Below are 22,926 nucleotides of genomic sequence, written 5' to 3'. Positions count from 1 at the left end.
CTGGCGCACTGCAGTGCAGCGGAAAGAAGAAGAAGAACTCGGTGTGCGCGAGACCGTGGTGGAGCCCGCCTGACGCTGACCGTCCAGTGACGTCCCCGATCCCGACTTGTAAATAAACCCGTTCCCGTCCTCGCAACTTCGTGACACTTGGTGGAGGTGGGGTTTTGACGTCCTGGACCCTATCTCCGTTCGCAGTAGCCGACGCTTGGCCGGGCTACCACCCGAATTTCCCATTATGGCTACCCGCAACGGCACAAATCCACCACCTGCCAGCACCTCTGAGCCGGGTCCACAAACCAGCCGGGACAGCTCCGAACAGGTCAGGTTCTGGCCGCCTCAGCGCGAGCCCCGCATGTTTTCTGGCGCTGCGGACGAGGACGTCGAGGAGTGGCTCAAGCACTACCAGCGTGTGAGCAAATACAACCGCTGGGACAAGTCGATGCAGCTTATGAACGTTGTTTTCTTTCTTGCGGGAACGGCACTTTTATGGTTCGAGAACCATGAGGACGCACTAGCTACATGGGGCAGTTTTGTCGACGAGCTCAAGGCGTGTTTCGGTGACACGATATCGAAAAAAAAAGAAAGCCGAACAAACACTTGCCCAACGAGCTCAACGACCTAACGAGACTTGTACAACGTACATTGAGGAAGTCCTAAAGCTGTGCTCCACTGTAAATCGCACCATGACTGAAGACGACAAAGTCGGCCACCTTTTAAAGGGTATTGCTGAAGACGTCTATCATTTCCTGATAACGAAGGACGACCTCGCCAATTCGTCTGACGTCATTCGTCATTGCCGAACGTTTGAGGCCCTCAAGACTCGCCGAATTTCCCCCAAGTTTGGCCGTCTTTCCAACGTGCCCATCGTCGCCAGCGTGGACTTTGCGGGCAGTGACGACCTTGCTTCAATCGTACGACGCATCGTCCAAGAAGAGCTGAGCCAGCAATTTCAACGCCCCGCCGCTGCTCCCGTATACAACGCATGCTCGCTACAGCCTCCACTCCCTGAGCCACAAGTCAACTGGGCCAGACAGGCCTACCCTGGTCCACGCACTAATACCGACCAAGGTCGCGTCTCTGCACCTCCAACGTACCAGTCCTATCCCCGCTCTGAGGAAGAGCACTATTCTGCGCCTCGGAACTCCTACCCCCCTCCGAGCGACTTCCCCGGTACTTACGCTCCACGTGCGGCCCTAGTTTGCTACCGTTGTGGTCGTCCTGGGCATACTTCCCGTTACTGTCGGCGTCGCGACCAACCACCCCGCTTCTTCACACAATCGTCGGCCCGGCCGTCCCTGGCTTTCCGTGGTCCCCAGTCCTGGAACCCTCCTCGTGACTGGCAGCCACGCCAAGACCGACCCTTCCGCCCCAATTCTCCCAGTTCCGACCGCAGCCTCACACCACCGCCTTCGCGACGTGGCCGTTCACCATCGCCTCGTTGTCGTTCTTCCCCACCACCGCCGGAAAACTAGCTCCTGCGGCCGATAGAGGTGAGGTCGCGGAACGGTCGTCATCAACAATTCCTCTGCCGGTCATCATGTTGAAGAACAAAGTGTCTGTGTGTGTTGGTGGCTTAAACATTCTTGCATTAGTGGACACCGGTGCCGCTGTGTCGGTGATGAGTTTTTCTTTCAAAAAGCGCCTTGGACGCAAAGTGATGTTTCCATGGGACCAGAGTGCCAGTTTTCGTGGTGTTGGGGGTGAAACTTTGCGCCCAGTTGGCATCTGCTTCGTATCAGTCACCATTGCTGGAGAGAAGTTTCGAGCAAAATTTGTCGTATTACTCCATGCCACGCATGATGTCATATTAGGTATTGATTTTTTACGTCAATGCGGGGCCACTTTGGATTGCGGAGCAGGAGAAATTTCTCTCCAGCGCAATATGCTATCTACTTTTGTGCAGGATTCATCCGACTGCAGTGATGGTGTCTTTAGTGTCACGCAAGATGTGCGTTTGCCAGCCATGGCAGCAATGTTCGTCTCTGTTCGCTCTTCGGACAACCGCAAAGGCACCTTCCATTTGCTTGTTGAGCCAGATGTGCACAACGCCGCGAAACAGAATGTTCTGGTGCCCCGGGCCATTGTTGCCGTTGTCGACGGTTACGCACAACTATGGACAGTGAATGCTTCGTCGGAGCCTGTTTTGATCCCATCGGGGCTTAAACTCGCTCGGTTTCATGCTTACGACATTCTTACTATCCAATCTGTGTCTGAGTGCGAGCCTTCCAGTCGAGCAGAAGACTTTTCCGTCAGTATCATGCGCATGATCAGCAAGTCGCTTCCGTCGTCCGAACGGCTTGCTTTACAGACTGTTCTTACCCAGTATGCGTCGGTATTTGACTTCGCTCAGCCAGCCATTCCACCTTCGCTGCCAGTTACTCGCACGCAGCATCACATCAACACCGGTACTGCTCATCCGATCAGACAGAAGCCTTATCGTGTGTCCCAGGCTGAACGGAAGCTAATCAACGAGCAAGTGCAGGATATGCTACAGCAAGGCGTCATCCGAGAGTCGTCAAGTCCATGGGCTCCTCCTGTTATACTGGTACGCAAGAAGGATAATTCCTGGCGTTTTTACGTAGACTATCGTCGGTTAAATGCTGTGACGAAGAAGGACGTCTACCCGCTCCCGCGTATTGATGATGCCATGGACAGTCTTCAATCTGCATCGTACTTCTCGTCGGTTGACCTGCGCTCTGGATATTGGCAGATCCCCATGCATCCGTCGGACAGGGAGAAGACAGCTTTTATCACGCCCGATGGACTGTATGAATTTAATGTCATGCCCTTTGGGTTATGCAATGCCCCCGCTACTTTTGAGAGATTTATGGACACAATATTGCGTGGGCTTAAGTGGGAGGTCTGTATGTGCTACCTCGACGACGTGATCATTTATGGAAAGACCTTCCGCGAGCATAACGAAAGACTAGGTATGGTGCTGGCTTGCTTCGCAAGAGCTGGACTGGTCTTAAACTCCAAGAAATGCCACTTTGGTGAACGGCAAACCCTTGTCCTCGGGTTTCTTGTCGACAAGGATGGTATCCGGCCAGACCCACAGAAGATCGCTGCCGTGCGGGAGTTCCCACAGCCACGCTCTTTGAAACACCTTAGAAGCTTTATGGGCCTCTGCTCATATTTCCGCCGCTTCATCCAAGGTTTCGCCGAGCTCACTCGCCCTTTGACTTCCCTCCTTCATAAAGACGCCCCGTTTGTGTGGTCGCCTGCCTGTGAGTCTGCCTTCCAGCAGCTGAAGTTTTTGCTCACTTCTGCGCCTGTTTTGCGCCACTTCGACCCGGCGGCGCCGATAGAGCTCCATACCGACACCAGTGGTGTGGGCGTCGGCGCAGTGCTTATCCAACTTCACAACGGCGCCCAGCACGTGGTCGCATACGCAAGTCGCACTTTGACCAAATCGGAAGGCAACTACACCGTGACGGAAGTCGAGTGTCTCGCTGTCGTCTTTGCTGTGCAAAAGTTTCGACCATATCTACATGGACGTCACTTCAAGATTGTTACAGACCATCACTCGTTGTGTTGGCTTGTTGGCCTCCGCGATCCTTCCGGTCGACTCGCTCGCTGGGCCTTACGCCTCCAAGAATATGACTTTACGGTGGCGTATAAGAGCGGTCGCCACCATGCTGATGCCGACTGTTTGTCTCGTTTCCCTCTGCCAGACACGGCAAGTTGTGAAGAGGACTTCGATGACTGTTTATCTTCTGTCTCTACCGAGTTTCCTAGCCTTGCGACTTTTAAGCAAGAACAACTCAAGGATCGTAGTCTCCAGCCGTTGTTTGATCAAGCCCGTACGTCTGCTCCTGTAACGCCGTTCGTCATATCAGAGGGCGTGCTCTATAAGAAGAACTATTCCGTGGAGGGTGCACGTCTGCTTTTGGTTGTCCCTGCCAGTCTTCGTGGCATTGTCCTGCATGCCATGCATGATGATATTTCTGCTGGACATCAAGGGTTTTCTCGCACGTTACACAGGACGCGGCAACGCTTTTACTGGCCTGGCCTTTACAAGTCAACTCAGCAGTACGTTGCAGGCTGTCTGCAGTGTCAACGCTTTAAGCATCGCACTGCCTCGCCCGCCGGCTTGTTGAAACCGATCAGACCACCTTACTCCCCTTTTGAGAAGATCGGGGTCGACTTGCTTGGACCGCTTCCCAAGTCTACCACGGGCCAACGCTGGATTATAGTTTGCGTCGACTACTTGACTCGCTACGTGGAGACAGCTGCTCTTGTGTCCGCCAAAGCAACAGACGTCTCGTCCTTTTTGCTACACTCGGTGATCCTTCGCCACGGAGCTCCTCGTGTCGTAATCAGCGATCGTGGGCGCCAGTTCATTGCCGATGTCGTGGAAGAACTCCTACGGCTCTGCAATTGTGACTATCGTCATTCGACACCCTATCATCCGCAGACGAATGGCCTGACGGAGCGCATCAACCACACCCTCACGAACATGTTGTCCATGTATGTAGCGGCCGACCATAAGAACTGGGACACTGTGCTACCGTATGTAACATACGCTTACAACACCAGAACACACGACGTCACTGGATACTCCCCGTTCTTTCTGCTCTACGCGCGCCTACCACGCACCTTTCTGGACAAGATTCTTCCTTTTTCTGACCATCGTGATCCCTCCATTGCGCAGACTCTCTGCCGTGCGGAGGAAGCGTGACGACTAGCTCGCCTCCGAACACTCAGTGCACAAGTTCGCACCAAGAGCCGTTACGACAGTGGACACATTGCGGTGACGTATGAGCCCGGTGACTACGTTTGGCTGTGGACGCCACTGCGTCGACGGGGCCTCTATCAGAAATTCCTCGCAAAGTACTGCGGCCCTTTTGTTGTTCTGGATCGCCTCAGTGACGTTAACTACACAATCGCCAAAGTCACCCCAGGCAATCGCCGCTCTCGCAAGGTCCAGGTCGTTCACGTCGCCCGTCTTAAACGCTGCAGTCACAACGCTGACTAACTCGCTCGAGGTCGAGCTTCGACTGCCCCGGGCGAAGTGTTACGCCGCGCTGCGGCGCTGGCGCACTGCAGTGCAGCGGAAAGAAGAAGAAGAACTCGGTGTGCGCGAGACCGTGGTGGAGCCCGCCTGACGCTGACCGTCCAGTGACGTCCCCGATCCCGACTTGTAAATAAACCCGTTCCCGTCCTCACAACTTCGTGACAATATATATTTTAGTGGGGAAGACACACACAATTCACAACAGGTTACTTTATTGCAATGCTTGCCTGACATGCAACAACCTGCTTGACGAATGACAGGGGTACATGGGAAATCCAACAAGCATATAAACATATGTCCGAATTATGAACAGTAGTATCAGATTTCAAACAGCACTTTGCCCAACAGGGTAAGGCATATAAAAGCAACATTGATCATTTTCGACTTTTTTCAATGCATGTACTGAAAAAACAACCTGAAAATACAGCGGCTAGAAGCCAAAAAGCCAAAATGGGCTGCACAAGTGCACAATGCTGATGCGAGCGAAGCAGAAATAACCATTTTACACAGGTGCACAATGCTGGTACCAGCAAAGCAGACATAACCATTTTACAACAAATCAGCTGGAGAAGAATACAGTTTGCTACACTGATCACAGTGGGAAAGCAATCAATGCGATAATACATGCATAAGTTGTACTTTGAGCATGGACACATACACGAACAGAAATATTGGAGAAACCAACAGACATAAGGAAACTAATTACCTCAAACAAAACGCTGAAAATTACATGACATGGTAAAATAATGTACAGAACAAATACGTCGTTAGCAACGTGCACTTAGCTATGACAGCTATAAACCAAGTTAACAAAAGGCATGATTTGAATGAAAGCATGCCAGCGTTTCTTGGTTTTGGGTACCTTTTGCAAGCTGTGATGAACAGTAAAAAGAAAATTTGACAGGAAAATATTTCACAGCTATTTTGAACACACACCTAGGTAATGTTACGCAGAAAAGGTAAAAACTTCCCTTCATCATCAATGTGCGGCATTAAAGTTGCGTAGAGTCCGTAACAAACGCACAGTCGGCAACGAGTCAACACACAGCCTCTCGTATTAACGCCCTGCAGGAGTCTTCACATATAAAAAAAATTGTCACAACTGCAGCACTACTCTGAAGTCTAAGCTAACTGCAGAGCTATTCCAAGTTTGCGGCAGCACAGGTTTTGCTCGATGCCCCATTTACCCGTTGTGCATGCTGCTGTCGCAGGTAAATCTTCAGTCTTGTTTTTACATACTTTTCGAGAAGCATCTTGTCTACCTTAGGCTTGTGCAAGTCGCAACATCCTATCTGCATTTTTACAGACTTCTGCAGGGCATTCAAAATGCTAGAAAATGGTTTCTTGAGCTTCATGACTTCATCCATTTCTGCAAAAGTTTTGAAGTTCTCTTCACAATCTATCAAAATACTCATTACAACCTGGCTTGGCTGAATGAGGTTTCCAGAATTCTTGACATATTCCTTCAGGTGAATAAGGCTGCTGTATTCGACAAACGTACTGTCAGTCAATACTTTTTCACAGCTCTTGCAGCTGTCTATAGAATTCAAAATGGACTTGAGAAGAAAACCACCCACATAAGCTATGATGTCGCACTCCGCAGTCGTCAGACCGATCACAAACAGGTTCTCCAACTCTTCAGACTGCTGGCTGGGGCCTTCTGCCAGCTTCTTCAGGCTTGGATCAAGGAGGTCAGCCAAATGATTACTGTCATCAATGTTGTAGCTAGAAGACTTAGGTGTGTGCAGAAACTGGCTAACACAAATGGCCTTCAATGCGCATTTGACATCGTACGCACTTGGTACAGGTTTCCTGAGCCTCACTACTGAGAAAATATTTTCAAGGCAATCCTGGATTAACCTAGCAGTGAGGAGGTACAAGTATCCGCGCTTCGCCAGGAGCTCCTCCGACAGGCGCAGTACAACAGTTGTCGACACCAAGAGACCAGCTTGAGATGGCTTCCAGTGTGCAGTCACTCCCATGTTCATTCGACTGAATGTGGCACATGCAAGCTCCAAGGTTGTAACTGCTTCCTTGTGCTTTGCGAGATCAAAATGGCTTAAAGCGACGATGGGGTGTAGTGACGACATCAAAGTGTACCATTTAGTCATAAAGTCAAAAAACCATGCAGTTGCTTCTGCTTCCGGCTTCAAGACGTTTTGCTTGATTAGATACCAAATGGCAGGAAGTGCTTCGTGGAACATTTGCACTGCGATGCTAACTTTCATTTTAGTGAAGTGTCGTTGCTGACGTGAATGTCCGACAGTTTATTGGCAATTTTGAGGTCCTTGTTGCTATCATATTCGAGAACAGCTTTAACATGTTCAATGCCAACAGTTGTTCCTGCGATGCCGTGCTCCTTTGCTGTCTCTACCGCCAGGGTAAAACTGCCTGCACGAAGAAGCTGACCACGAATATTTTTCAAAACGTGCGCACGATCGGCCATGAAATATAGCTCACTGCCATCCAAGTGGGGGTGTGCAACAGAGCAGACAGTTTCCGAGTGCCTGTGGCTTGAAGTCCAAGGAGGCGCCACACTGCCCTGTTCGCTCCTCCCACGTCACTTGTCACAACAAGCACTCTCAAAGAAACCTCGAAACAGAGCTCAATTAAACGAAACACTAGCTCCTTCAAAATCCTTCCGTCAGTTGAACGACCAGTGAAGTGGTAAGCGATGACTTGCTTCCATCTTGTGTTTAAACCCCCAACCATAAACACAAGGGCATGGTTGGCGACATTCGCAGTTGATTCCGGTAGAGTCGTACCTCCGAAAAGACAATCGAGGGAGGCATCATGTTCGAAGCCCTGGCTGATCTCCATTTCGTCCATGAAAAGCATGCAGTCTTTCTCAATGTCTTCCATTGTTTCTGCCTTGCGTTTTAAAACTTCCATCACCTCAGTGAGGATGCCAGGCAAGAAACGAATGTTCTGCATTCTTCGAATCAAGGTCCTGTTAGAAGGCAGCGGATAAGACAAAGACCTGAGAAATTCGTAGCCTGTCGTACCGCATGCATGCTTGATTTGGAGAGCTGCTTGTATAGACTTCTGCGACCACTTTCGAATCCTGGTTTTTGTTGCCAGAGCCTTTGTTTGATCTGGAGCAAGAAATGATTTTAGCGCACTTATTTCTTGCTCAGCTAACTTGATTTCCTTATTAAGACTCCATACTTTTGACCTGGCTTGCTCATGCAGTCGTATCAAATTTTTACACTTCCTGTTTAGGTCGCTATTTTTTTTCGCAGCTCAGCATTTTCTCGGCGCAACATCAGCAATGTGGGAGTTGCGCCGCCTGCAAGCATAAAGGCAGCTTGCGTGGTTGTTTGACCGTGTGGAGAAGCAGTGCTGTCTGCGTCATTTGCTACAATGTCGGGACGGAGATCTGGCAGAATGGCTGCTGACACATCATCATGGCTGGACTCAGGAGTGTCGTCTGTGTCACTTGATACATTGTTGGAAGGAATATTTGGTGGAGAGGCGGCTGCTGACGCACGATGACACCTCAACTCACCAGTGTGGTCTGCACCATTCGCTGCCTTGTCTAGAGGACTCTTGGACGGTGCATTGCGGTCAGGAACCTTCCCGTCGCCAGGATGTAGAGGCAGCTGTGAAATGTCTCCAGGCGTGCAAACACGCTTGGTGCAAGACAAATTTGCAGGTGTCGAGGCACAAGTACGCTTCTTTGGGGACTTCCGGTGTTTTGGAGCGGCTGAAAAAAATTAAGGACGCAAACATCACTACAATGAAATGCTTGCCTATGCTTTCTTATTTAGGAAACAGCTTAGATACCCATTTTTACTTTGACAGTAAAAATTACAGGAAAAATGATAGCATTTTTCTTGAATGAAATGCACCACCCAAAGCATTTTATGCACAGTTTCGAGTGCTTCGAGTAAAAAATTAAAATAAGGACAGGATACCTCTGTGCATTGGGCTAATGAGTTCAGATGTGTGTGTGTTTTTTTTGTAAACATAAATTACATTTACGAATGTCGAAGCGAAATGAAACTTTTTTCTCTTCCAAAATAGATTTTACATATGTACTTACCACGATAGGGAAAAAGAGTTGGGACAGCATCCGGCCTCAGCTTTTTCAATCCATCTAGCCTGTTCTGTTCAAAACTTGCGTGTTCCAAATGTGCCTTGAATAAAAAAGACAGTTTTAACAAACTTATTTGAAAACACAATAAGTTGTTTCAGTTGCTGGAAACCTCATGTAATGAGAGCCACAATGGAAAATTTATTACCTGCTTTTTTTTGCTATTAAACATTTAGGCCACGCGGTCTACATTTCCCAATGATGCACCAAATGACCGACAGAAAGCGTATCTTGAACCATTCTAATATTTTATACGCGCGTCGAAATTACGAATTACCATAAACATATCAAGTTTGTTTTACACAGTATGTGAAAGAAATCGCGCCCTACATTACCATGAAATACACGAGAGTGCATAATTATGTGCTGGTTGAACGAAAAATATTTCATCCAAATCACTTGGTTGTTCGTGCCTAAAACACCATACGCGACCTTATCATTAAATCACCACAATCGGCTTTTACGCCCATGCTTGTTTGAGCTACGTTTGACAAGTTTCGCAGTGCATGACTTCGGTTTTTATCTTTTGCACTCAGGCCGGTCAATTACTTTTAATAACACGGTAAAAAAAGGATCAATCATAAATTCTACACCCGTGCAGAATTTCAGTACGAACAACTCAGCGATTTATTTTCTTCGTAGATACAATAAATATGCAGCACACTGCGTACACAGCCGATTGCCGAACGTACCTGAACGATGCGTAAAACTGAACTGCGGGGCATTCCAAGATTGAAATGCGACTGCCAAGTTAGAACATGTTCTACAACCAGGCTTAATTATGAACATTTACGTTTCGTACCTTCTTAATTCGGGGTAATGGAAAGCATAGCCTCCACTTGCGCGCACGCTCGGCTACGGGCGGCCGTCGCAGGCAGCTATCAGCTGACAGCTGCCTGCGACGGCCGTCCCCGCTCACAAAAACACAAGTATAGAGCCCTTCAAAAATGTAGAATATAGCAATAAGTACGCGCGCAAATACATGGTGAAGCGAGGTATAATACTCACAGCGCAAACACGAGAAGCAGCAGTGGGCTCCCAGCAGTCCCTTTTCACTTGCACAAGCCAGCGCTTTCTTCGGTTAGGGCTAGCCGGGAAACGATACATTCGTGTACCCTTCCTGCAGTGGTTAGTGCATTGCGGAACGCAACACCCGGGGATTTTCGGTGCTCACAAAACTCGGAACGGGCTCACAGTGCTAGCATGGTGCCATTAAATACTTCCTTCTCGTCGAGAACGAAAATCACAGACACTCAGCAGCAGCAAGACGACAGCCTTATGCGCACGGCGACGGCATGCCGACTGGGCACCAATATGGCACGGCAACGTCTGCTGGCAACACTGGTCAACGGCGGGCGGCGGCACGAGCCAGGTCAAAAGGTGACACCACCCTAAAAAGACGGAGGCGCGCAACATGTAGGCTCCCTAGCCGACTTTTGTGCGCAGCGCACCCTGCGGACCCGGGGAAACGCACTGGCCTCAGAGATGATAGGCTGAACAGGAATCTTGGAGGCTCTATTTTCATTGCGTCTTGTGCGTTCTCCACTCTCGCGGAGGAGGCGGTGTCACATTGCCCAGCTGAGCAGCCGGCCACCAGCGTGACGATTACGGAGCACGCAACGATTATCCAGGTTTCGACGAGCAACGCTCGTCAAAAACGTTTGGCGTTGATCGCTTGCCTGGACGCCGCGGCGAACACGTCACCCACAACCCGCAAAGGCGTTATGCCACGCATCGCGTGCGCTTGGCAAGCGGCAGTGAACCTACTAGGTGCATTCTGTCAGGGTGACAATGACCGCATCAGTCACTCCGCAGAAGGAAGCCAAAACATGCCAAGACCATACTCTTTTTCTTTTTTTTTTATTTGCACGTTCAGTGCCATCTGGCGGAAACGAGGAAGCGCCGAATTCGGCCGCGAAAGGGCCCGAGTGTCCGCTCTTTACTTTTATGTTACTCTATGCTGCGCTTATGAAGAGGGTGGTCAGCTGATACCGTCGCCAGTTGCCTGACAAGCCAGGACGAGTCCGAAATTGGCGGTAGGTTGGCAGGTAGGTGGCCGGTTGAAAAGCTGCAATTGCTTGATGACGCTTCAGTGCAGGATGTAGTGTCGGAGTGCCAACCGTCGAAGCACAGATCGCCCGGTACGGGCAGCGGGACGGACAGCAGCTGGTGCAGCAACAGCAGCAGGAACATCTGTGAAAACATTGGACGTTGAAGCGGATGCACAAAAGTGGTGTCGTGGCTGCTCTTGGCTGCTCGCTGCTCTTCTGCGGTCTTCAGAAAAACTAGGGCCGTAACAAAAAAGAACACATGCGTCGGCCGGGAATCGAACCCGGGCCACCCGTGTGGCAGGCGAGTATTCTACCACTGAACCACCGACGCTTTTTTTTTTATTGCCTGGCTTTTGCAAAGAAAATTGGACAAAACAAACAATCAACAAAACACAATAAACGCTATGTACATACGACTCGTGGTCAGCCAGCATGAATCTGGCTTCGTCTAATTAAAATTCAGGCAATGTACAGAGCGGCTCTAGTTTTGAGAGCCACTCCGGAGGGTCCGCAGCGGCCTTCTGAATGGCCAGAAACATGTTCATATTTTCGCGAAAGTAAATCCTGGCAGGTCTTGCGTCTCAGTCACAATGGTAGCCTGCCATTCTGGAGCGCCATATACAGTGGAGGCCTGTCAGCATTATTAAGTCGAAAGGCACCCCATCCTCATTTTCAACAGATAAGTACCAAATGCCGTACGGGTCTAGCGGAAATTCTTTCTTTAAGGTTCACTGCAACACATCCCAAAAATAAACCCCTTCCCAACAGTGTAAAAAAACATAGGCTATTGTTTCCGGCTTCCTGCAAATCAAACAGTGAGATCCCCAGGGTAAAAAGAAATCATTTCCCTCTAAAAATTTTTTAACCTGTAAGGGTCCGGTGTGCAGCTTAAAAAAGAAGGTTTTTGTTCCTGGCGGCACCTGCATTTTTTTCCCTCTCTTTAAAATCATTGCCTGGGCCTCCACTGTACAAGGCCCTGTACAAGGGCACGGGGAAAACTACATCGCACAAAGCACGGTACAGTTTCTTTCGTTTCACAGTGGGCAGAAAGTCATTCGAAAACCGCTCGGAAAGAAACCTTACACTGGCAACGATTTCCCGGTAAAAACCGCTGACCCTACTGTAAACCTCAGCAGTTCCGACTACGTATTCCGGCAGCAGGAAGGCCTGATTCTCACAGCCGGTCTCCTCTCCGGCGCGGCGGCGACGGAGCCGGGAACCGCGGCCGCAACGGAACGGATTTGTGTTCTTATCGAAAGAGGCGCCGGACACCGCCAAACCAGTTTGGGCGGGCGCTCGCTGCTCCCACGTGACTCTACGTCAGTGCCTTTCTTTTTTTTCTTCCGCGCGAAAAAAAAAAAACGCTGCTTGGCGCTGTCCGAAGGACATGCCGAAATAGCAGTGAAAGTCGTCTGTCGACTGCTCACGCTTTGGTTCGCTTGGCTCTTATTGCAGAAAAAAACGACGCGATCTCGCAAGCGGTGGAAAAAGTTTGAAGTTAGTTTATAAACTCTACGCAACTCCCCTGTTTTCGCAGCGAAACACCACGCGTACAGCACGAAAACAAATATATATGAGTATGGCAAGCTACTTTTAAAGCCGCTGCAGAAATGAGTGGTGCAGTCACAGTATTCAGGCCAATGTACACGAAATTGAACATATGTAGGGTGGTAATGAACTTTGTTATTGGTCTTTATACAACCATTCAAGAATTAAGCTAGCAAAACAATTTAAATGGCTAATAAAAACAATGAGGCCTCAAGAGCTAGCAACGGGTGAACAGAATTTTGTTTTTTCTGCTCTTTTCGTTATCTCGGCAGTTACCTCTCTCGCCCCTTTCTCCTTTCATCACCTGGATGGTTCCCCTTTGCATCAACCAACCCCTTCACTTCGCTTTAAGCCTGCCAAGTCTTTTCGTACCCCGCTTCGTTACCGTCCCGAAAAAAAAAGCAGAAAAACAAATCATTTATCGTATATCCCACGCCTAGTGTAAACACAATGCTCATTCGGAGACCTGTTTTGGCTCAAACACCTCGTAAAAAAATTCAGGGGCACATTGACTGTCTAAAGTGCGTAGAGGCGGAAGCATTTTCCGCACCACTTTGACTGCTTCTGTGGCACTGGTGGCGTCACATGTAATTGAGTACTAATTACTAAGTGATGACAAAATCGCTAATTAATGGTTAATTACTGATTAATGCCTGAATACTATTTAAATGCTAATCAATGAGGCTTAAGCTTCGCCTTTAGGAGTGGAACGCGACAGCGTGTTATAGCGCTGCCAGGGAGTCCACGGAACGCCACCACCCGTTCGGCGCAATGCCTTGCCGTTTGAACGCAACGCTTTTTAAGGAAAGGAAATGGCGCAGTAATTCTCTGACATCTCGGTGGACACCTCAACCGCACCGTAGAGGAAGGGAGGAAGTGGGAGTGAAAGAAGAAAGTCAAAGATGGCCCGTAATGAAGAAAATGAAAATTGTATTTGATGAAAGGAAATTACGCAGTAACTGTCTCACATATCTCGGTGGACACCCGTCAAAATTCAGGGGAGGGGGGGGGGGTTAAGATGTTAAGCTTCGCCTCTAAGAGTGGAACGCGACAGCGTCTTGCAACGCTGCCAGGGAGTCCATAGAACGCCATCGCCCATTCGGTTCTACGCGTCGCTCGTAGGTAAATTGGTTCTTGAGGAAAGGAAATTTATCTGACTGTCATATCTCGGTGGGCACCTAAACCTCGCCGGAAGGGAAGGGAGGAGGATGGCAGTGAGCGAAGACACTACTCCGTCTCACAAGATGTTTGCAGCACTACGAAAGGTACAGCTCTCTCGTCCAATCAGGATGGCGCGCACTACATTAGTGTGTTCCTACGCGCCTGTGGCTCGATCCACCTGATGTCCAGGTGGCTTCTTTCTAACTCTAGCAGGTGGCGCGTGATGTCTTTTTATTCTTTTTTTTTGTTTGTTTTTGGACAGGCGGACGCTTGTTCCAAAGGGACTAGCCCCACTTTTTTTTGTCGCAACCTGTTCTCATCAGTTCCTCTGTTGTCGCGTCGCAGTAAATTTCAGTAATCGTATCATGTGCATATAAATTTATTTACTCCAGCGTGCCGAGGCAGCTGAGTCTCGATGGTGGCGAAATGCAAAGCAAGCCCATGTGCTGCGCGAGAGGCAACGCACGTTAAACGCACGCCTACCCTGGCGTCGCAGCTCCGGTATCTGGCGCAGGTACCGGCGGCGACACTGCACAATGTGCGTCGCTTCGATTAACATCGCATTCCGAGAGCGCTTCTTGTATCGGAAGCCAAGTTTCTTCAACATCCTCTGCATTGTCGCTGCGGACACGGTCGGTAGCGTTTCGTCCTCTTCGAAATGCGCAACCACCTTCGCGATAGTTGGAATTTCCCCTCTCTGGAAAAAGGTGTGTTCCACCCTGCGCAACACGCTCAGGTCAAAATCGTCCAGCTTCTTCGTCCGCTCGCGGCCTCTTCCGCCAGAACGCTTCTTCGGTGACAACACTCGGCCCGCGTGCAACGTCTCCGTTGTCCACTTGTAAAGCGTTCGCTCGCTCACCTGCGTGAGTTTTGCCGTCCTCTTGATGAGCACATTTGTACTCCAACTGCCCCCGCACTCGACGCGAAGCGCTTCAAGAACATTTAAAGCCACCTGCTTCGCCTGCTTGGGGAAACAGCGCACTGTCGGTGTAGAGCACACAGGAGACACAACAGACTCGACCGACGCCATGTTGGAAACTGGCGACGCATCACTACCTCGCAGCAGGCCTCCGCAGAGCTGTGTCCGTACGGGCTTTGTCTGGTAATTTCACCAGTGATTGAAACACTCCCTACCATTTAAATATACCTGTCCAAATCATGTTTTTAGTTGCAATGCTTATTGTTTTGATTAATAGTCATACACTCCTCAAATATTCGAGGGACTATTTTCTGCGTTTCTGCAGCCCTGATTGGACGAGAGAGCTCTACCTTCCGTAGTGCTGCAAACATCTTGTGAGACGAAGTATAGACGCGTCTTTGTTCATTCCAAAGCATCGAGCTGGCATGGCGGAGTGGATAGCATGCTCGTCTCGCACTCCGAAGACCGGGGTTCGATTCCCGAGCTCGAACAATTTCCTACTCGGTTTTATTTATTTATATGGCCTGACTAGAAAAGTTAATTAGGCTGATTGGGTGATTAAGCAATTAACTAAGCTCAGTCCCACTTACTTGGAGCATCACTATATGATCCCTTCAATTGGTTCCATGGTTACTAGAAGAGGAGATAAACTTTATTAAAGAAGAGGTCTTAGGCGCGGATTGGGGTCATGTTCCCCTCCCCGCGGTGGGCTCCTCTTATAGGCCGGACGCCAGGTGGCCGACCGACGATGTCGTTCGGCGACCTCTTCGGCTCGCTCTGTGGCTCGAAGTTGAACCTCCGGGTTCGAGCTGAGCAGCGCGGCCTCCCACTGAGATGGTTACTAGCCAAAGTACAATTGGCCCCGTTTGAAATTGACGCACTGTGACGTCACGACCATTTCGACCAACTGAAAAGCGTGACATTTCTGTCGACAACTGCTGCTTACAACGATGAGACATTAAAGGCTTTCGCCTTAATAAAACTGTCATCCGCTCTCTGTTCCACGACAGCGGGCGCTTTTCGGGGCGCAAGACAAGGTAGATGTACTATGGTAGCGTAGGCTGCATAGAAGCCCATACGTTCAAAACATGGCGGCTCATGGTGCGCAGCCAGCGCCGTCTTCGAGATGCGTGGACAACTAAAAAGTGACGTCATAATTAAAACAAAAACGCGACGTTGAAGTCACGTGTTTTAGTGACGTCATATTTGTGATGTCAGCGTCACGTGCTGCTTGGCGGGAAAAATAAACTGCTGAACGCCGCGACGCTAGTTACAGCTCCTTCTCTCGAGCGGTGGGAGACCGTGCTGGCTAGCTCTGACCCCAGAACGCAAGTTTTGGCGGTGGAGTGGGCTGACAAAGTCGTCGAGGGCTATGTACTCTCGACCACTTAACGCGACCTCTTGCCAAGCTCTTCCCGGCGAATAAAATGTTTTACAATCAATCAATCAGCGCGACACCCGACACGAGAACGAAGAAAGAAGACACGACGAGTGCCGACCACCAACGCTATTTTTAGGTAGTCAGTTCTCGTTGTGCCTTTTTCCTTCGTCCTCGCCCCGGGTGTCGCGCTGAATGTCGCAGGTGTAGCGCTGAAGCGATGAAATGTGACGCCGCCAGACAGGTTATCGCTCGCACATCGTGCAACCGCACACCACTTTTTTGCGTACGGGGGCCCCATGGCCACAGACGATGCCCTTTTGGGGCAAAAGCGACAGAACCGCACCCAACCGAACGAAACTACACAGAAGCGCTGGCAAAAGAGAAAAGCGGAAACTGTACACGAACGATGCACACCAAGAACTCGAGCAACAAGCAACGAGGAAAAAGTAGGGCTAGCAGAATGGTCAAAAGATATGACAAGGGTATGACATCAGAGCACCGTCAACCTTGACATCGTCCCGCTGCCATTGCCGCTGCTCTGAGGACGGACGGACGGAAGTTAGGAGGCTTTCCTTTGAAACGGGGTTGTTGATGTTGCCGCCATGCTTGGCGTTTTTGTATACCTATGTCTTTAACGGTGTAATAAATCAGTATATGAATTCGCCATTCTCTTCAAATATAATTTTTCATCCTTCACCCCAACCTTATGTCACAACTCTGCTATTGAGCTGCCAATCTTCCAATCGCTTTTTCTGCCGCATATTCACTTTACCTATATCATCCATAAATCCTAGGGCCTCAAGGAAAGCGGATGAGTCTGCATCGATATCCGAGTGGATATTGGCGCTTTCTAATATTAGGTGTCCAATTGTTTCTACAGATTTACAACACATTGCACAAGTGCCATCTTCTTGCTTAAATTTCCTTTTGTAGCTTCGCGTTTCAAGACACTCTCTGATTGCTTCAGAGAGTAGGGCGCTGCCTCTTGAGTTATCATAGAAATTTATCTCCCTGATTTTCCTTTTCCAATTTCTGTATACATTGATATAATGCATTTCTTACCTTCTGCGTTTTTTGCCTGTAGTTTCAAGCACTTTTTGTTTTCATTATACTTAATAGCTAGCTTTTCTAGTCCTTTTCCTCCACTGTAAGTCAACGGTCTTTCTGTATCAGTATTTAAATACCTTAGCCACCAAGCGTTATCGTCCAACTTCCAAGTGTCTCCCTAACTGATACTATGGTCGAATGTAGTATGGAGCGATTGCCGGGAATAAGAGTATGAGTGAGAGTCTGCGCGCCTACTCGGGGGAAGTGGAGACTGAGTAACTAACTTCATTCAGGCGAATTAAGAACCCTGAGGCACGAGCCCCAGGAATGGCCACAGCGACTGTCTGGCACGGCCGAGTAAAAATGTGCGGTCCGTGCGTGCAGAAACACAACTCTTGCCTGACATATATCTTAAACGCGGAGAGTGGCGGTGAGTGTGAAGCTGTGCTTGTAAACCACGTGTTACGGCTGTTCAAGACGGCAGGAGTTTCCGGAACGAGGAAGCTGTATGAGAGAGAGAGAGAGAGAGAGAGAGAGAGAGAAAAGGACGGAAAGGCAGGGAGGCTAACCAGGCGAAGCCCAGTTGGCTACCCTACACTTGGGGAGGGATGAAAAAAAGCTGTGAGAAAGCTCATGCAGTCATGGACGGAATTATATGCGTGTTCTCCACTTCCAGGCGCCACCTACGCAACGCATTGATATGTGAGGCACGCTTCCAAGCGCCGACGAAACGCCTGGCTTCAGTGTTCTTAAAACTTCTACGTGTCCGAGTCGTGTAAACGCACAATATCTCAACCCTTTAACGATCCAGTTTCATAGAGAACCAAGAAAGTAGCTCCACTTTCTACATCGCATGTGAGCTATAATGCAGCCATTATAAAAGTGAATACAATTCTTAGCTTCGCTATAATATAGTTATTTGGAATTTGCAACACTGCAAGATGATTTGTGGCTTGTAGGGGTCCCAAAGCGACTCAGGCTATGAGGGATGCCGTAGTGAAGGGCTCCGGAAATTTCGGCCACCTGGGGTTCTTTAACATGCACTCACATCGCACAGAACACGGGTCTCTAGCGTTTTGCCTCGATCGAAATTCGACCGCCGCGGCCGGGATTCAACCCGCGTTTTTCGGGTCAGCCGACGAGCACTATAACCACTGAGCCACCGTGGCGGCCGCATGCAATTATATTATGGCAACAGCTGTCACTGCCTATTTTCCGAAATCGCGGATTGGGTGAAAATTCAAAAATCGTTTTTTGATGAAAAGAAATGACGTAATAATTGACTCACACCTCAGTGGACACTCGAACCACGCCGTAAGGGACGAAAGGAAGGTGGGAGTGAAAGAAGAAAGAGAGAAAGAGGTGCCGTAGTGGAGGGCTCCGGTTTAATTTCGGCCACCTGGGGGTCCTTAAACTGGCACTGACATCGCACAGCACACGGGCCGCCCTTTGAGTCTCGCGCCTCCATCGAAAAGCGGTCTGACAGCGAGCCGATGTTGACCGAGCGCGACGAGTGGCGAGAGGAGTATCAGCTGGGGTGCGATACAAATATAGCGCATATAAAATGAGCACCCGAGAAATGGGCCAAACGAATATAATAGAACTATCATAGAATTGGAATATATAATTGAATTGGAATTAGAGTGGAATTGGACTAGCATATCAACAAAATTTGAGCGTTTTCTCATTAATCGCGCGTAAGTTGCTAGAGTGCCACCGATAATTTTTATTATTAAAGCGTCCCACAAAAGTCGAGTGACAAGCACACCGCATAATGCCATAAGATAAGATAAGACCCAACTGTTGGTCTAATCTGGTGGCCTATATTGGTGGCGTGGTCGCTCACTACTCGCTCTGTAACGACAGTTCCTCTCCGCAGAGGAGACGCCAGCCTGCCGGTTAAATGACCTACAAAGAGGGAAACTTGCGCAACCAACTAGGCTATAAATAGATGGGCAGTACGCCAACTGAACGTCGGCGTCGGTGGTTCAGTGGTAGAATACTCGCCTGCCACGCGGGTGGCCCGGGTTCGATTCCCGGCCGACGCATGTTTTACTTTTGGGGCACTGGTTTTACAAGAGCAGAGGTGCAATCTTTACAAGAGCAGAGGTGCAATCCTTTATATAATTTTTCTCATAGAATGGCCAGGCAGCTTGTGCCACAGTAATACATATGCCTAACTTGTATCGGTTCTAAGGAATATTTTTTTCTCCGCCACATAAAAAATTTTATAGCCACACCTGCAGAGTCCTACTTTTCCAAGATCGCAGCGCTATCTTCCGTACAAAGGCTTGGTTTATGGTTTATGGCGTTTAACGTCCCAATGCAACTCAGGCTATGAGGGACGCCGTAGTGAAGGGCTCCGGAATAATTTCGACCACCTGGGGTTTTTCAACGTGCACTGACATCGCACGGTACACCCTTCCGTCCGAAGAGCAGCTGGGCGAGGAGTCAGGGGAGAAGGAGCGCGATTGGGTAAGGGGAAACACACTGCGTACCGAGCACAGGGGGTGCTCGTATTCGACACGCTATAACGTAACAAAACTACCGTTTAAATCCATTTCGGACAGCGAACTTAATTAGAGCTTGCAGTCGCAGCATTGTTTGGGAACGAATGTCAGCGCTGGGCTGGCGCTGATCCAGACGAGAGGGAGCGCCGTTCTCGGGACGCTGGACGCGAGCTGGAGGTCAGCTAAGGCTTCGGAATGCTGCCTGCAAAAGTGGTGCACGACGAGATCCCGAGTTCCAATTACATGTGCTGGCGACATCGAGGAAAGACCAAACGCAGGTAGTCGGGAGAGAAGGTTAGTTCGCATTGTTGCAACCGCCTTCCGCGTGGCTCTGAACTGTCAAGGTGCGGAGACGTAGACGTTCTATGGGCTTCAAATCTAACGCACTTAAATGAGCTCTGATAAATTCAAACGATTCCACTGATCAGGTGCTTACAATACATTGCAAGACCATTAGATGCCACATTGTGTCAATATAAATATCTCGGGGTATGGATCAATGAAGGACAGATATCCATATGGAAAAGCACGAACAGCCGCTTAGGGCGAATGGGTGCCGCAATAATTAACCATGCATGGTGCGTTATGGGGGCACTAGTATGATGTTGAGGGAGGTACATCGGAAGCAGTAATGGTACCAGTGCTTACTTTTGGCAATGCGGTTTTGTGCCTTATGCCTAATGCACCGCCAAGGCAACAACCGTGGCGGTACAGGTAACCACGGAGTAAAATATTACGTGAAGAACGCCTGAAGAAATCAGACGATAACTGGTGGGACGCTAAGGTGCTTCAATACTACTTCTACGGAAAGAGCTTGGACCCGCTGTGGCGGAACAGGACTAGGAAACTGTAATCAGTAAGTAAGGTAGAAATAAGGGCGGAGAAATGAAGAGCTTTAAGTCCCAGGTAATAAGCACAGAAGTTAAAAATTGGATTAATTCAGTGTAAAAGAAGCAGTCTGTAGAACTATATAGAAATTACAAAATGCAAAACAGGAAGGAATCGTTCTATGATAAATCAACAGACTATGAGGGACGCCGTAGTGAAGGGCTCCGGAAATTTCGACCACCTGGGGTTCTTTAACGTGCGCTGACATCGTTAAAGAACCCCAGGTGGTCAAAATTTCCGGAGGCCTTCACTACAGCGTTTCTCAAAGCCTGAGTCGCTTTGGGACGTTAAACCCCATAAACCAAACCAAACCATTCCAAACGCGATTGGGAGCGCTGGATTACGATACGTTCACGCTGACTGTGCCCAAGTGAGCTGCCGCTGCTGAGTCTGACGGATTGAAAAAATGACGAAAATTAAAAAGAAATGGAGGCTGCCTTGAAATAGGGACTTAACTGCTTTCCTTTCTTGTTTTTTTTTTGTTCGTGTGATGGGTGAGCGTCCCTGCGATCTGTAACGTCTGGTAAATGTCCGCTCTAAAGTAGTATGATTCCCTTGGCCATGCCTTCGCCCATAATAAGCTGTACGCGGCGCACACCAGCGGAAAATCACGCGCGCATGCCTCGGCCGTGCTTGCAGTGGCAGTGTGAAGCTGCAGCTTAGCTGCCCGCTTACGGTGCCAACGGCTGCCGCTGGGGGGCTTCCAGTGGCGTCTCACGGTATGCAGTCACTGGATGTCACAGTGCGATAGAATTGCTTTCGAAGCGCCCGCTGTCCTCCCGCTGTTTCTCGAACGACTGAGTCGCGTTGCCATTTCTAGCAAACCATACCACGTGTTTAGAGGTGTGCGGCCCAGAGTTCGTATCTTGGAATGCACGCGGATTACGAATCGCAGGATCGGCGTTTCCCCTCGCTCATACCTCTTCTCTCGAGCCGAGCTGTTTGCATGTAATCTACCACCTGGCTTGACGAGGGCGAGGTCAGGCTCAGCCAGGTACTCCAGCGGCTGTTTAAGAGAGAAATATTAAGAGAGAAATATTTAAGAGAGAGCGGCTGTTTATTTGTTTAAGAGAGAAATAACTGACCGTGGTATTTGGGACAAGGAGATCCCTATGTTCGCGCGCACGACCCCTCAGCTCTGGGGAACGCCATTTACTTCCACCTGCCTTTACAAGCGTGTATCTTCTTATGTGTTCACACTGCACAAGATGACGAAGTGATGCGGTGACCGAGAAAAAAAGAAAAGAAGGTCGCGACAAGCAGCTGCGAGTTAGAGCCGTGTTTGCTTAGAAGGGGTTAAAAAGAAATGAAAAATTATAAAATAAAAAAAAGTGGTGGTGCGGAGTATCGATACCTGTCGCATGCTAAGCGAGTGCTGTATACCATCTGAGCTACATCCCCCCTTTTTTTATTGCATTTTCACAACGGGTACAGAGAAGTAAAACATGTCAGCAACACTTGCACTGACACGGCAGGTTAAATTTTTTTTTTTCATTTCAACCAAGTCATCCAACACATTTAACCAATTTGGCTGATCAGGCAGTGCCTCATACACTTCCCTCAGACGTATGACACCTTCAATGAAATGCTCGCGTGGAGATCTCACAACTACTTCTGCATTGTTGAATTGTGTCCTTGTTTTCCATAAACTATGGAGGCCAAGGAGCATAATAGTGTCATAAGGGATGTCCTGTTTTCCTACCGGTAAGATCCTGATGCCATGCGGGTGTAGCGGTAAATCTTTCTTTAAGGTTCTTTGAAGCGCATCCCAGAAGAAAAACGCATCCCAGCAATCTAAAAACACGTGATCTATTGTTTCAGGTTTTTTTACATAGAAAACAATCTGTTGACCAAGGGACAAAGAGTCCTTTATCATGCCCCTTTGTCTGGCTATACTAAACTCTCAGTGTATAACTGGCTTCAGGTTACTGTCAGCGCATGAAAAATCTTAGCTTATGCTGACGACATCGCCGTGTTCTGCTCAAGTAAACAGAGTATCTGTGAAGCCACGGCTGTTGTTGAGAAGTTTTGCAAATGCACCGGCCCCAAATAAATTGGGAGAAGAATTATGGATTCTGGCATGGTGACTGGGAGGAAACGCCAGACTATTACTCCCGACTTCGGTGGGCCACAACTCCGACGAAGTATCTTGGAGTACCGCTGAAGTCTTATAGCAACCCCGAACAATACTGGAATGAACAGGCGGCAATGGCAAAGGAAAAGGCCAGTTGGTGGCAGGGGCGACCACTATCAATGTTCTCGCGCGCCACTGTGTGTAACCTGTTCCTCATCTCCAAGATATCGTATG

At 49.1% G+C, this 22,926-nt stretch overlaps 2 protein-coding genes, 1 non-coding gene and 1 pseudogene across 3 annotated transcripts in view; 2 read left to right on the top strand and 2 right to left on the bottom strand.

The window, feature by feature from the left end:
- The first annotated feature begins 235 nt into the window (after positions 1–235).
- Positions 236–22,926, top strand: part of LOC149369943 (uncharacterized) — a 140,674-nt gene continuing 117,983 nt past the window's right edge. Inside the window, exon 1 of the mRNA XM_089576742.1 lies at positions 236–439. Within this exon, the coding sequence (XP_089432868.1) occupies positions 236–439 (204 nt within the window). The remainder of the gene's footprint in view (positions 440–22,926) is intronic.
- Positions 5,479–7,245, bottom strand: LOC149369952 (uncharacterized; annotated as a pseudogene).
- Positions 8,236–11,306, bottom strand: LOC149369951 (uncharacterized). Its single transcript, XM_089567482.1, has 4 exons — positions 11,234–11,306; positions 10,122–10,282; positions 9,063–9,156; positions 8,236–8,723 (listed from the first exon to the last, which is right to left on the bottom strand). Exons 1-4 carry the CDS (start codon positions 11,304–11,306, stop codon positions 8,236–8,238), a joined length of 816 nt encoding a protein of 271 aa, XP_089423608.1.
- Positions 19,198–19,268, top strand: TRNAG-GCC (transfer RNA glycine (anticodon GCC)). Its single transcript has one exon. It is a non-coding gene; the product is annotated as a tRNA-Gly (tRNA).

This window comes from Amblyomma mixtum, chromosome 1 (assembly GCF_055824585.1).
Source record: "Amblyomma mixtum isolate Tamu chromosome 1, ASM5582458v1, whole genome shotgun sequence".
Classification (NCBI taxonomy): domain Eukaryota; kingdom Metazoa; phylum Arthropoda; class Arachnida; order Ixodida; family Ixodidae; genus Amblyomma; species Amblyomma mixtum.
This window is presented reverse-complemented; position numbering and strand designations above follow the sequence as displayed.

Excerpts from the sequence above, each read along its gene's own strand:
- LOC149369951 (XM_089567482.1), bottom strand. The coding sequence starts at position 11,306 with ATGTTCCTGCTGCTGTTGCTGCACCAGCTGCTGTCCGTCCCGCTGCCC. Across the intron at positions 9,157-10,121 it reads CTGCTTCTCGTGTTTGCGCT|GCACATTTGGAACACGCAAG; the intron begins GTGAGTATTATA and ends TTTTTATTCAAG. Across the intron at positions 8,724-9,062 it reads AACTCTTTTTCCCTATCGTG|CCGCTCCAAAACACCGGAAG; the intron begins GTAAGTACATAT and ends AATTTTTTTCAG.